Source organism: Cryptomeria japonica, chromosome 10, assembly GCF_030272615.1.
Source record: "Cryptomeria japonica chromosome 10, Sugi_1.0, whole genome shotgun sequence".
Lineage (NCBI taxonomy): Eukaryota > Viridiplantae > Streptophyta > Pinopsida > Cupressales > Cupressaceae > Cryptomeria > Cryptomeria japonica.
Genome location: NC_081414.1, coordinates 346,331,068 through 346,346,007, shown reverse-complemented (window position 1 = coordinate 346,346,007; position 14,940 = coordinate 346,331,068). Strand labels below are relative to the sequence as shown.

The window sequence follows — 14,940 nt, the reverse complement described above, 5'->3', positions numbered from 1 at the left end:
GGATTCGATTGACTAGCCTCATGAATGAGGAGGGGGCGGCTTTAGTTCATTACATCTTTTCATCAATTCATTGTCCCACCCTAGGTTGTTCACTTTTACTATTGTCAATGGTGGTGCCTTCCAATTTCTGTACTAAGGGTAGTGATTTTGGATGCAAGTCTACATTTGTCATTGATGTTTAAGAAGTTTTCTCAAATAAAACCAAAGTTCCCAGACTCGGACTCGGCAAGGCCGACTCGACTCGTGACTCGGCTATGACTCGGCAAAATAAAAAAAACCCTTGAAATTTAGAGATTTTTAACGATTTAAAACTTGTTTCATGCACCCAGTATTGAATAAAGCTTAAAGACACTATAACATCATCAAATAGAAGCTAATTTGATCACATACATAAACATACATCCATCACATGTGTAGAAATGTGTAGCTGAAGGAAATAGAAAACATAGATATATAGAGTTATAAATGTTGTCAAATGTATATAAAATCCATGACATCAAATGTTCCCAAACATATATGTAACTGTAAACAAAAATAAGTCTCAGGCTCAGGCTCTAGCTCATCCTCAGCCTAACCCTTAGAGTAGTCTGTCTGCCTCCTACAAAGGCATCTAAGATAGGTCTTGGATGATTGAGTAGCCATAGTCTCCGCCTGTGAGGTGCCACAATGATCAACGTCAGTTGTGCTTGTGCCGGATCGTGCTCTATCCTCCTCCTCTGCCATAGCCACAACCTCAGCCTCTCTATTTGCTTGGTCAAAAAACTTTTGTTTTTTTTGTTTTTTGCAAGTCAAAACGTGACCTGCTGTGGCGCGAGTCCTGGACCTCGGACTCGGCGAGTTTGTCCATAACTCGCCTGACTCGCGAGTCATGCGAGTTATGCGAAAAAATAGCCAAGTCCGAGTCACGAGCTACCAAAACTCGTCGAGCTTCACTCGACTCGCCAACTTGGGAAACTCCCCTGACTTGCGGCAAGTTTTGATACTTTGAATAAAACTGTCAGATATTGATTATTGTATATGGCTTGTTCAACACAAAATGTGTGAATATATTGCTTCTACAGTAGCTATTATTAGGGAGTGAATCAAAGAAATGTTTCATCATATTGCTTGTCCCTATTTTTGCTATACTTCAAACTCTAGGATAATCTGTTTTTGATAAGATCCACACATATAATAATAGAAATGATAGGATGCAAAAGATAGATCTCACCCAACATGAGATGTTTGTGGGCCAAGATGCCCTAATATCCAATATATGCAAAAATATAGTAAATCCTTAAGGTAGGGTAAGACCATACAATACACCTTATGAAAGAAGCCACTCCACGCTATATCTCCAAGATATCCCAAATACAATATCATACTCCACACATATCTTACAATGATAATCGCCTTATATAGACCTCTAATAATACAATGGAAGGGTAATCCTAATAAAGGCTTATTCAACTCTTGATATAATCAATTACATAAGTTATTCACATGACCCAAAACAGCTAACTTAAGGGATGTGTGCCACATGTCAGCATCTTCATCCACCCAAATATACTATAATAGCACATCCCTAGGTACATAACTTGCCATCCCCACTTGACATGTTTTGTCCCTGAAACATGAGAAGAAGCTAAATAGTACAATTGTTGCAAGTTATTACAAATATGATGCCATTCTTGGCTGGTTGTACGTTTTTATGGCACATTCTTATGTGTCATGTGTGTACAAATTCGTCACTACATCAATCCATAGAATTCATGCCTCCATCGATCCCAAGATTTAAGAAACTCGAGCTCTGATACCATATTACAGAAAGTAATAACACAGAGAATGATTACCAAAATATTCAATATTTACTAACGAGCAACAGTCTCTTTAAATAAGAGTTACAAAGATCCATCCAACAAGGACAAGATGACTGCTAAGAAAGCAGATGATAAGAACTTTATCTAAATGAAATTTTTTTTTCTTAAAGTCTATCCTAGTGACTTAATTGACCATTATAAACTAATATTACAATAGTACTTTGATTTTCTTTGCCACTTGTTTTATTTATTCCTTAGTAGAATTATTTGTTACAATCCTCATGAGATTCCTGAACTTGCTCTTCCTTTACTTTCTTTTGGACTTCTTTATGTGTAATATTCTCTGTAATGTAACTGTTTTCCTTCTATATGAAAGCTTCATGAACTTGTTTTGCAGATCGATATTTTACTGTTCCCAAAGATTCTAGTCAAGGATAACTAAGAACAATGTCCAACCCATCCATATTCAAAGCATGAAAGTTTGAATGCACATATCTATCCATAGAGAGCTTTAAATTTTCAAAAATTTGAATATCCATACCTAATATTTGACTGTCCTTGATGTTCTTTGCTTGCACATGTAGCTTCTTGGTTAACTCCATGCTAATGAAATTATACTTGCTGCTAGGGTTTATTGAGATAGTGGCCTTTTCCTTTTGAATGCATCCATGAAAAAGAAAGATTGAATCTTCCTTTTTGGAGCTAAAGTGCATGCACCTGCAGCATCTCCTCCTAAGTTTTCTCCTTCTGCATATTCTTTTTATTCTTCCTCCTCTTCTTCCTTTTCTCTACTTTCTTCCTCTTTCTTTTCTTCTTTGTCTTACTCCTCTTCTTTCTCTTCTTTTTTTGGAGACCATCTATCTAAGAAAGCTTGTCGTAGTTCATCCAAAAAAGAAATATCCTTATACAATGGTCTATTCCATTGCTAAGCTTCACCTTTTAAACGTTGTGAAAATCAATTTCCATGTTATATGTTTATCATGAGCTATTTTATATTTGTACCACCATTCCAATGCGTCTCCACTTCCATCAAAATTAAGAACCTCCATTGAAATTAGGGTTTTAAAAAAAATAGTTTCAATAGATAACCATTCTATCAAATCCAATTGACCCAAGTTTGATCTGACAAAAACATAATATGGTCAGCTTCAAATTAAAAAGTGACATTAATAGACCCTTGATGAGTTTTGATGAGCTTTTCAGAAATGTAAAAATTTTAGAAAAATTCCTTGATTTGCGACTTAGAAAGCGATTTTATGAAAAATCATAAATTTCTAAAACTTGAAAAATATTGATGATAAACACCTGATTTCTAGACTGTAGCTTCTTTATATAATTCTCCATCTTCAGTTTATAAAATTGCTGAAAAATTTGCAGCCATTTGGTAGATATATAGGTTTATTGTAATTTTGAGGTCTACAGTCTACAAACTAGAAGATTACTTGTTTGTTTACCAAAATGGCAAAATATGAAGCACCAAAGAACAATGGCATAAAAGTTTTATTGATTTCACTAAAGCTAGCTTGGTAATGGAGAATGTCTCTACACAAAGGGCATTCGCCATGTGTATGGATAATTGACAGGCTGCATAGAAGGTAATCAATGCTTTGAAGCTTGTCACTCTTAAAGAAGCCATCCAGCAAGCAGAACCCTATTTGGAGGAGGTTGGGAGTCAATTTAATGCAGGAATTATGCCCTAAAATTAGCCTGGGTGCAAAGTAAGAAATAAAAAATATTATAAAAACTATTTTTTTCCTTAATTCGGTTGCTGAACAGTTAAAGGAAAGAATAGTAAACCTGTCTTTGTTGCTGATTTATGCACAAGTGTTAATCTCATGGAAGAATCCTTATGATTTGGAAGAAATGATCCACATAGTGAATCAAGATGAGCATTAAGTACCAACTATTTCACTTCCTGCCATGATGGGTATCACCAAACATCAAACCCCACATAATTTCATAGATGCAAGATTGGTGGCATCTACAAGTTTGAGGGTTGTCACATCACAAGATTGGTGACATCTGTGAAATGCAAGGAAATGATTAAAGGCTTGAAGTTACTTCTGGATAACTGTGAACTAATTTTTGGTTTTTATATGCTGGCTCTGGTATGGATTGATGTAGTTGTAGGACTGCAAACGCTGAAGACCATGTATGAATTTCAGATGAAACTTGATGACCTGCACATCAAATTTGAGTACAGATAGCAGCTGATTATAATTAGAGGGCTTCCAACAGCTGCAAGCAAATTGGTTTTAGCTCGTTAATGGCCAAACAACTTGCAAAGGATAAGTTATATCTTTCAATGTCAAAGTCAAAATACAAATTATGGATGGATAGAAGAAAGTGCAGCAGCTGATTAATGAATATGCAATTGTTTTCAAGGACCTACCACCAGTGCCACCTCTATATAGAATGCAAGAACACATTATGGAGTTGGAACTAGTGTTCAAACCTGTTATAGTACACAAAGAATTTTGCCCCTCATGCTAGTGTTTAGTAGAAAAGGTATGGTCAATTCCATTCATGTTTGACTTCATGGAGTTGAATTAAAAGACTACCGTGAACTGTCTTATTCCACAAATAGCTGAACTATTGGTTGAACTGCATGGGGCAGTAGTGTTTACAAAAATTGATTTGAGATCTGGTGGTGGTGAGGGAATGTGACCAATTTAAGACAATATTAGAACTCATTATGATCACTATGAATTGGTTTGGATGATGCCTTTCAGGCCAACCGATGTTTGTTTTCTTTCTTTGATTATATTCTAGTTTATAGAAAAATTATGGAGGAGCATTTGAAGCATTTGATATCTGTTTCAGAAATCTTGATTATTTGCAACTAAATCAAATTGTTACTTTACAAAGAGAGAGCTTGTATTTGTGGCATTAATTAGTAAGGAGGGAGCCAAGCTTGATATGGCTAAGATTCAAGCTATTCTTGATTTGTCAATTTCCAGAAACATGACTCTCAATTTAGAAGATTTAGTGAGTCATGCAGTTTATATGGGAAATTTGTCAAGAGGTTTAGAGGTCTCTTGGTACTTCTTTATCTTACCAAAAAGTCACTTCAAATGGATGAGTCAGTAGAAGTAGCATTCCAAAATACGAAGGTAATGACTTGTAGCCTTTATTTTCACTTCAAGATCATTCACAGCCCTTTATAGTGGAATGTGATGCTTTAGGTAGAGTCATACAAAATCAGCAACCCATTGCTTTTGAAAGCAGAAAATTGAATAAGAAGAAGAATCTTTTATGAATATATTGTTAGTGTTAGCCCTTTTGCTTTCTATAGAGAAATCGTCTGAAACATTTGTAATCTCAAAAGAATCTGAGCAGACAGAAAGTGAAATTGATAAACAAACTACAAGGTTATGATTTTGGCATTCAATATAAGAACATGGTGATGATGATAATTCCTTTTCAAGGCTACCTGAGGCACATGCAATATCAGTGCTTCAAGATGGAAGGAAAAAGTAGTAGTTCAATCTGCATTAGATGAGATGACCTTTGCTATGTTTCAGGTGATCTGATATTTTATCAGAATTTCATATATCTTATATTCAATTCAAAATTTAAAATGCAGGTATGAAAATAATATTATTCTTGTTGGTGTTCCCAATTGGTTTTCTAAGACACTACAAGATAAGAAGCAATTATTTTGGATGGGATTAAAAGTTACAAAAAATTGTGTGTTCATGTCAAATCTGCCAAAGGAATAAAATGGGGAATATGAAAAATACAGATATCTTGCAGCTCTTGTCCACTGCCATCCAAAAATGAGAATCCGTTATCATGGGCTTTATTGGCAATCTACCAGAGATGGGAGGATTTAACTCAATTTATGTTGTGGTTGATTGATTGCAAAGTATGCCCATTTTATTTCTACAGATGTTGCAGGCATTGATAACGCTTCACTAGTTGTTCAACTATTTATGGAGCACATTTATAGCTTGTGTGTTCCTTAAAAGAACATTGTTATTGATTGAGACCCAATATTTACAAGTAATTTTTGAAAGGATTTGTTTAAAATGTTAGCACAATTTAACTCCAAGCACTAGCTATCACTGTCAAATGGATGAGCAAATTGAAATTGTTAACTGGTGTCTAGAGGGGAATTTGAGAAATTATGTTGGATCAGCAAACCTCTTGGTCAAAATGGTTGCATTTGGCAGGGAATTGGTATAACACAACAGATCATACATCTATTAGGATGTCAATGTTTAAATCCATGTATAGTTATGATCCTTCTCTATTGATTGATGGGTTCATTGAAGATTCACTAGTTTGTCCTGTCTGATTTCCTTGAAGAAAATCAGCAGATTTCAAATCAACTGAAGTAATCTTGAAGGTGGTCCATGATATGACGAATTCTCACAAGATCTGTATAAAAGTTATAGTATGAGGCAGGTGACTGTTTCTTGTTGAAGTTAGAACTCCATAAGCAGAAATATCTTATTGGAAAGAAAGCTGAAAAAACCAGGACTTGATACTATGGGACCTACAAGATTCTGGCCTGCAAGGGAAAGGTTGCAACTTGAGTTTCCTGCAGAAGCTTAATTGCATAATACTTTTGATATCGCATGCCTGAAAATGGTAGTAGTGCAGAAATCGAAAACTTTTAGCACTTTGCCTCCCCTTGATGATGGATATGTTTAGACTCCATAATGAATATTGGCATCTTGAGAAAAGAAGTAAAGGGCAAAGGTACAATCAGAATCTCAATTGAAAGTATTTTGCTGTTGGAGGATGCCATGTGTCAGGATCCAGAAATACTGTAGCACCCAGCATTATGATTGCTTAAGGGAAAAAGAAATTCAAGGAGGGGGACTGTTACAATGTGGATTAATAATAAGCTTCAGTACAAAGCATTGCACCTTCTGAGTCTACAGGTTTTGGTTCAGAAAGTTTACACTAAATCATCCCACTAAATCATCCCACATTCTCAAGGGGAAAAGTTCACTAGAAGGAAGCTGATCATAAAAAGACCCTAAGGCCATAAGAATATAGATTTCAGGAAAAAGCTCTTGCAGTATATGTCTTTTGATTGTATTTGACCAAGACAGTGTCCATGATATTTTTGGATTTGGCTTGGTATGGCATCTGGCATACCTCTGTTCTACAATTATCCTTTTTAATGAAATGTTCATTTATTTTTAGTGACGAAGAAACTCTGTTTTCCTTCCAAGCCTTGGAAAACAATTCAGCTCCAATTTCATTGTCCATAGGTTTGAGTTTAATTTAAGAGTTACATGGTTGTGTTTTACTAAAGCTTCAGGTTTAATTTCTAGCAATTTTGGATTTCCATTAGTTTTAGACTTTGTATAAATTTCAGGATTTTTCTTTCAATAACTAGTTGTAGCATTACCAATATATATTGCCAGTTTCATCTTCAGTTTCTATGGTGATCAGTGGACGATTGCAACACAATCATTTATATATCTCACCCTAAGTGTAGGCCTTATGGATGTGGAAAACTCAACATTAAAGGAATTTGTGGGTATTGTTTTGTAGAACTATTTAATTGAATACATTTCTATGCAATATTGAGGTAGTGTAGAATTAAAAGAAATATGTACAGATCTACAACTTGATATGAGTGGTTTGAAGCAGGATAGTCTATCTTTCTTGTTGAAGGGAAGTTAAATTATGATTCTCTCAGTTTAGCTGCAAGTAAAGTTTAGAAGGTGAACCTATGTAATAACCATTAATATTTTCTATTTATTATCCCATTGGCTTATCTAGATCAATTACAGAGCATCAGCTGAGATTTTAAAGCTTAAGTAAACTTTGGCAAGATTTTTTTTTTCTTTCCCCGTTTTTTTAAAATTATAAATATGAGGATGAGCCTAAATATGGGAATTGGGATGGTCATTTGCACTGTAGGCAGCACCGTCCATTTTCAAAATACAAGATGATAAGAATGTTTTGGGGTGAGGACTGCTTGATTGTTGGGAGTGTACTCTGAGTTCACAGTTCTAATGAACAGAGTTTTAAAAATTATTCTCCAAAGATAATGAAAATGAAAATGTCTTTTTGCTAAAAAGAGTTTCAAAGTGAGCCTAAAAATAAAATTCAGGATGCTTATTCACACAGTAGATTGATGTTTATTGCTGAAACACAGGATTATTTGAACTTTCAGTAGTGAGGAGATTAGTTGATTTTAGGTGGTATTTATGAACTTATGATACTATGATTGTGCATAACCCTTTGTTTAGTTGATGGCAAGGTGAGTTTCAATTTATGTCTTCTAAAAAGAAGTTGTTGGAATTTGTCTACTCAAGCAACTATCTGTTTTCCAGAATGAGGAACTACGAAGATGACCCTAAATATGGTAGATCATGTACTATATATTGTTTATTTTACTTTTTACATGTGTTTATGCTGAAGTGACATTTGAGATATTGAAATTACTAGGGGCTAACTGTTCAAGTTGTTGGAGTGAGCAAGTGCCATGGCCTATTCTCAACAAATATAAAAGAAATGCTATGACTTCTGCAATAATGTGGCATGGACACTTGGCAGGAGTTAGATCTCTCACATGTTGGCCACAATGAACTGCCTGCTTCCTTTTAGATTAGGAAATCGAAGATGGCATGTAGCCATCTACATCATTTAAGGATGAACCATAGTTTTAGTCAGATGCATTAGGATAGACAGTATTGAAAATGTCAACTGACCAACTCTTGGCCTACACTATACAATATTGGATTTATGAGCCCTTTATTACTTATCTCGGTTCTCACCACAAGATCTAAATAAGATTCAGCATGCACTATTCTTGCAAATCTGGTTCTTCATGCTATTATTGAATTAATGATAGAGGACTGCTGACGTATTCTGTTTTTTTAACATTAGAATAAAAAACTAAGTTGCCAGTTTGGGTTTGGGCACCGGTTCAGGTTCGAGAACCCGGTTCGCCGGTTCGATAAAATTTTGAAAAAGGGTTTGGGTTCGTTAGCATAAAAACAATATAAAATTATATATTATATGTAATATTATATTAATAAATAATATATAATAATAATATATATTATTATATAATTAAAGTATATGAATATTCAATATAATATATGAAATATGAAAGTCTAAGTTACTGATTCGGGTATGGGCATGGATACGTCCGTATATATATATATTTTAATTATATATATATATGTTCAAACATCAAAATTATAAAATATAATTATATCAACTATCACTACCATTATTGATTATTACAATGATACAATGCATACAAATATACAATGTAACTTTCCCATACATAAATGATAAATGACAAATCCATAATTGCCAATAAATATTCATATATCGTAAATACTAAATGTAATATTATATTCATAATTTGCAAAAAAGATAATATTCAAGTTTCAAAATGTCATTAATATTCTATTAATGGAAAATAGAAAGTAGTTGAAATGCAAGACACATCTAAATCTGATTTTTGCCACCTTTTGCCGCCCATGTTAAATAAAAAACTAAGCCTGCAATCCATGCCAGTATGAGTTTTATTTGCTATTGAGCCCCACTACATTCAAGTCAGTGAAAAATTACTTTGACATGCCTTCAATTTGTTGCTAATATTGATGTCCGCCCTTGCTGGTTGAAATGGCAAATGAAACTCAAACTTCAGATTGACCTCTAGGTGCCAAAAGCGCCAAAGCTAGTAGATTCAAGGTACATGCCAAATCAAAGTCACCCCTTTATGCAAATTCCAAATTCGAAATACATAATTTCCAGCCAAATAAGGTATTAGATGTGGACACCAAAAGAGGCTACAGAACTGCAGGTTGAAGGAATAGACTAGGTACCAAAATTGCAAAAAAATCCAGGACCCACAGAGGACCCAGCTGCCTGGGAGGAACCCAGGGGGAATCCATGGAGGACCAGGCTTGAACCAAGACCCAAAGAGAAGCAGGACCCGAATCCAAGCCCACCCAGGAGAATCCCGTATCTTAGATAAAAGTTATTAATATATGATATTTGAATATACTATATGAAATATAAAAATATTGATTTAGACAATCAAGATATATGAAATACTCCAGTTTTGACCTAGCTTGTCACGAGTAAAATAGCAGAAAATAGCGAGCACTTGGTGGTAAAACACAGGAAAAACGTTAAAACACAAACCCTAAAAAATGCTAGCCATTTTTAAGCTTTTCCAAGCCATGACGGAGCAAGAGGAATTTCGAGATGCCGAATTCACAGATTTCTCGAACCCAAAGGTGTGCCTGCTCCGAACCTAGACCTGAATCGAATTGGACCAGGACTGGGGGGGGGGATCAGGGGGAAGAACCCGGTAAATTAGATAAAAAAATTAGATGAAGTAAACAAAATGGCTTATTTGTGACTTAAAATTTATGTGTTGCCCTTTCTTGATCTGTCCTCTTGTTTAGGTTACAGAATGCATTATTCATGATTTAATCCAATTCTGTAGGATTAATCTTTTATTGTATCATAAAAGAAGAAAATTGCTGCATATGTCTGAAGCATGCTTGAAGGTCTATTTTTGGTGTTTATCAAGGCCAACCTGGTGATTGTGTGGTTTTAGTATCATATATTGTCATCTTGTAATAGATATAAAATTACAAACCTCAGTGGAATCAGACACAATGTTCTTCCCGATTTGTCCTAATTAAGAGGGTTGGATGCTGTTTTGAAATTGAGTTTGAAGCATTGTAGTCTTTTCACCTCTAGAAGTGTTTATTCTGGAAATTAAAATCTTTCACTAAAAATTTTTGCAAACACAATATTGTGATGTAAGAGATATGGCCAAAGTATGTTTGCTTCTTTATCATGCAAACTTTGCTTTTTCTAAAATGTGAATGGTTAAGAAAACCACGTAAATTTTATGCAATAAGATCAAGGGACTTACTCTTACCTTCTAATTAAGTTTGTTTGCTTCTTTATCATGCAAAATTTGCCTTTTCTAAAATGTGAATGGTTAACAAAACCATGTAAATTTTATGCAATAAGATCAAGGGACTTACTCTTATCTTCTAATTAAGTTTGTGCACATGCTTCTTATTATGTTTCACAATTGCTATGCTCTCTCTTCATCATGTGATTGTACCTTTGTTTATGGTAATGGTGTTTAGAACAACATTTAGATGTTTTAATTGTTTGTCTTTTATGCTATGTTACTGTGACCCGTTGGAATGCCCATTGTACCCATATGGGTTTGGGTCCCGAGTTGGCTCTCTTTTGGGTTTGCCTAAGGTCCTTCTTAAACACTCCAAGTTTCTTATTGATCCTTCACAAAAAATCTCATAGGGTACCCTATGTGCCCGGGAGGAACCTTGGGCGAACTTGGGCTGAACCTCGGTAAATCCAAGTGTTGCGACCAAAAAATAATATTTTTTATAACATTCTAGTAAACAAAAAAGTGCCCATGTACCTAATTTCACCCTTAAGTGATAAAATTGTGAAATATGGCATGTGTCAAAGGTTTGTGTGGTTTTAAATGCCTTAAATTGGACTTGGTGGCAAGGGCTCTACCCCTCAACCCTAACCTATATTGCGACAAGGAACACACCAAGGGTGCCGCCCCATGAGGAGTGTTGCCCTCGACCCTATTGGGGGCATTGCCTACAAACCCCCACGAGGGCCACTGCTCCTCAACCCTGCTAAGGGCATTTCAATCCTACTAGGGATATTGCCAACAAACCCCCACGAGGGGTGCTGCACCTCTACCTTGTTTGGAGTTTTGCACCCAAACTTCCATGAGAGGTGCTTACCCTCAACCCTATTGGAGTCTCCACTCTCAAACTGCCACTAGTTATTAGGATCTCATCACATAAAAAACTTGATTTCAGCTCCTCAACACCATTGGGGTTTCCACTCTCATATCCCCACTAGTTATTAGGAATTACAACGAGGGGGTGACGAGGAATTGGGATCTAACTCTCAAGTGCGTTGACTTAAATGTTATTGTTACACAACTTCCCATAAATCTCTTTAGACGAGGCAACTTGTACAATGCATGGCAAGTGGAAGTGACATTATAACTCATTGTGTTTCAAGTGAAATTGAACCAAATGTTGATTTTGATGCTTTTGTTGAAGAGCAACATGAAGATTATTAAAATTATAATTTTCATTGTGTATAGACATTCGACGAATCACTGAATTATGAATTTATAAGTATTTTCATTTTTGCAAATTATTAGATATTTAAATATTTTGTTTATTGGCAATTATGAGTATAGGTTATATAATTTTAATTTATTTAATACATACATGTACATGTATGCTCACACACACACATATATCCAAACCCATACCCATATCGACACTTGTACCAGGAATGGTAAGCTTTTAGGTATCAACTTTTTATGTAATCCCTCTTTTACCCCCGTAATAAAAAAATGTAAGCAAATACTATATCATACATTGTAATCTTTCCAACAAGACAAGATAGCCAATGCCAGTAGATTTCCACAATCCATCAGTCTAAATATGTGTATGCTTCTTGATTCGATTGTGTGAGTTTTTTTTCATCAACGTTTCGGATGATGGATCACAGAGTGTGATCCAAAATGTTGATGCAAAAAAACTCACACAATCGAATCCAGAAGCATACACATATCAAGACAAGATAGGTTGAAGTCTATGCTCATAGGGGACGTGACCACTACCAAATATGACTATCCCTCACAAGGGATGTTTCAGGGACAGGTAGAGAATGTCCACCCTCCATCACCTATTTTGTAAGAAATTCAGAAATGTCTCTAGTAGGTGCAAATTTTATAAGGAATTCTTAGGTACGTTATGGGGTGGTTAGCTGTCCCCAGTACAGTTAGGACTGGCATGACGCACCCTCTGGCCTAAACACATTTTAGTTCATTTTTTTAAAGCTTACAACTTTTCAATGCATGTTTGATTTATGAAATGCCCATCTAAGATTTGCAAAACATCAAAAAGCATTCATGTTAACAAATACTCTTATCAATCAGGATTAAGTGAAAAGATTATGCCCCCACACTAAAAGATTTTGTGGCTACTGCTTAAACGGTACTAACACTGAACAATGATTAGAAAAGATCAAAACCTTATTGTCTGATAGAGTTTGCAACCCTCGGATTTATCTAAAGTTTTCAAGTCATTTGTCTAGACCTTTTTGACATGAAGCAAAGACAACCCACACTCATCTTTTGTGCTATATCCATGCTTTGACCTTGATAACTCAATCATTACAGAGCTACATCATTTAGCATGATTCCGGCAATTGTAACTATAATTCTGACCAAGTAATAGGCCAACGATTAATCATGATTACATGTAAAAAATACATATCCCCTGTTGCAGATCTTTGCATCTTCGTAGTTGAAGTCATAATCAAATATCATCTTGTTTCATACACTGGACAACCAATTAATTATAGGAGGACTGCCATAGACAAAGTTGACATGCTACATTCATTATACTGCAGAATACGAGTTAAGTCATAGTTGGCAGGAAATGCCACTCTCATAATGAAAAAATATATCAATTTTGCCCATCTATTAATATCCCAGCTGAGGTCAAGCTGGAACATAACCAGTTATCTTTTTACTCAACCATTCCTTATTGCTAATAAGTTTGACAGCAGAACATGCAGTTTTGAAGGCTTCAGGAAAACTTGAACAATAAATCCCTCACCTGAATACACACGCCAGTAAGGCATGTCTTTATTAACTCATGCTCATATATATATAAGGATCATAATTCCTATTCAATTATCCATGCTTGCAAAGGTTTTATAATGTCCATGATGAATGCTTGATCAATGTTATCATATGAATATTTGAAATTTCATTATTTTTGAGATTTCTCTGTTTTTTTAATAGCTATGTCCTGCTTCCCCCTAAAAAATGGCCTTAAAAAGCTCTTCTGGAAATGCATTCCCTGCCATCTCTGTCCCACAAACTTGGGGGAGCATAGATTAAAATAAATGAAAATGGATTTTGATGAATCCTGCATTAAATTCTACCTTAGAATTTGTATTGATTTCAAATTTTTGCTATGTTTACAAATTTTTTATTCTTACAGATAAAAACGCTAAGGCAAGACCTTGAAGAGATGAGGCAGTCATTGGATGAAGCAAATAGCAAATTGAAGTCCAAAGAAGAAATGGCAGCAGCTGCTGTGGCTGCCAGAGATACGGCAGAAAAATCATTGCAATTAGCGGACGAGAGAGCATCTAGACTAAGGGCAAGGATTGAGGAACTGACAAGACAATTAGAAGAGTCAGATGGTGGAGATGAGCAACAGAATATTAGAAGAATGCGATATGCATGTTGGCCTTTGCAATGGCTGGGAACAGGTACACTTGGAGCTTATTTTACAGCTTATAGAGATGCAAATGGCAATTCTGCTGAAATGGAGCTTTCAGACCCTCTCCTTTAAAAAGGTTGATTGCCTTCCAAATTGACAAAAAATTACGGCTTCTGTATGATTTGCTCAGAGGAAAAAATCTGAATGGATGGGCTTTGCAAGGTGCATTAACAAAGAGTTTCTTTGCTCTAGTTCCAAATTGTACATTTGAAGTCATTGTTCAATTTTATTTGTTAATATTTTCGTGCATATGAAGTTTGTAGCCCCAATTGTTGGTTTTCAAAGAGCTGCACTCAATTGGTTGATGGCTGGAATTTCATGAAGCCTGGGAAGATCAGTTTGCCGCTGATTTACAAAAGGCTGCAACATGCTCTTTCTTGTGTAAATTCAGAAACAACATTTAAAAAAAAATAAGAGCAGACAATGTGTTATTTGTGGGTGTATGTGTTATACTCATGACGTTTTAATCTCTTGGTTTTGCATTTCAGCTGAGACTGGTTATTTATCAAGGCTCTTTGCCCTAGTTCCAAATTGTACATTGGAAGTCATTGTTCAATTTTATTTGTTAATATTTTCGTGCATATGAAGTTTGTAGCTCCAATTGTTGGTTTTCAAAGAGCTGCACTCAATTGATTGATGGCTGGAATTTCATGAAGCCTGGGAAGATCATTTCGTCGCCGATATAGAAAAGGCTGCAACATGCTTTTTTGTGTAAATTCAGAAACAACATTTGTTAAAAAATAAGAGCAGACAATATGTTATTTGTGGATGTATGTGTTATACTTGTGACATTCTAATCTCTTGGTTTTACATTTCAACTGAGA

General features: G+C 35.2%; 1 protein-coding gene across 2 annotated transcripts in view; it reads left to right on the top strand.

Annotated features, from left to right (window-relative positions):
* The window catches only part of LOC131050894 (uncharacterized protein At3g49055), a 29,949-nt gene extending 15,402 nt beyond the window's left edge, over positions 1-14,547 (top strand). For both annotated transcript variants that reach the window (XM_057985197.2, XM_057985198.2), the window contains exon 6: positions 13,832-14,547. In XM_057985197.2, the coding sequence (XP_057841180.1) occupies positions 13,832-14,188 (357 nt within the window). In that variant the 3' untranslated portion in view covers positions 14,189-14,547. The remainder of the gene's footprint in view (positions 1-13,831) is intronic.
* Positions 14,548-14,940: the final 393 nt, after the last annotated feature.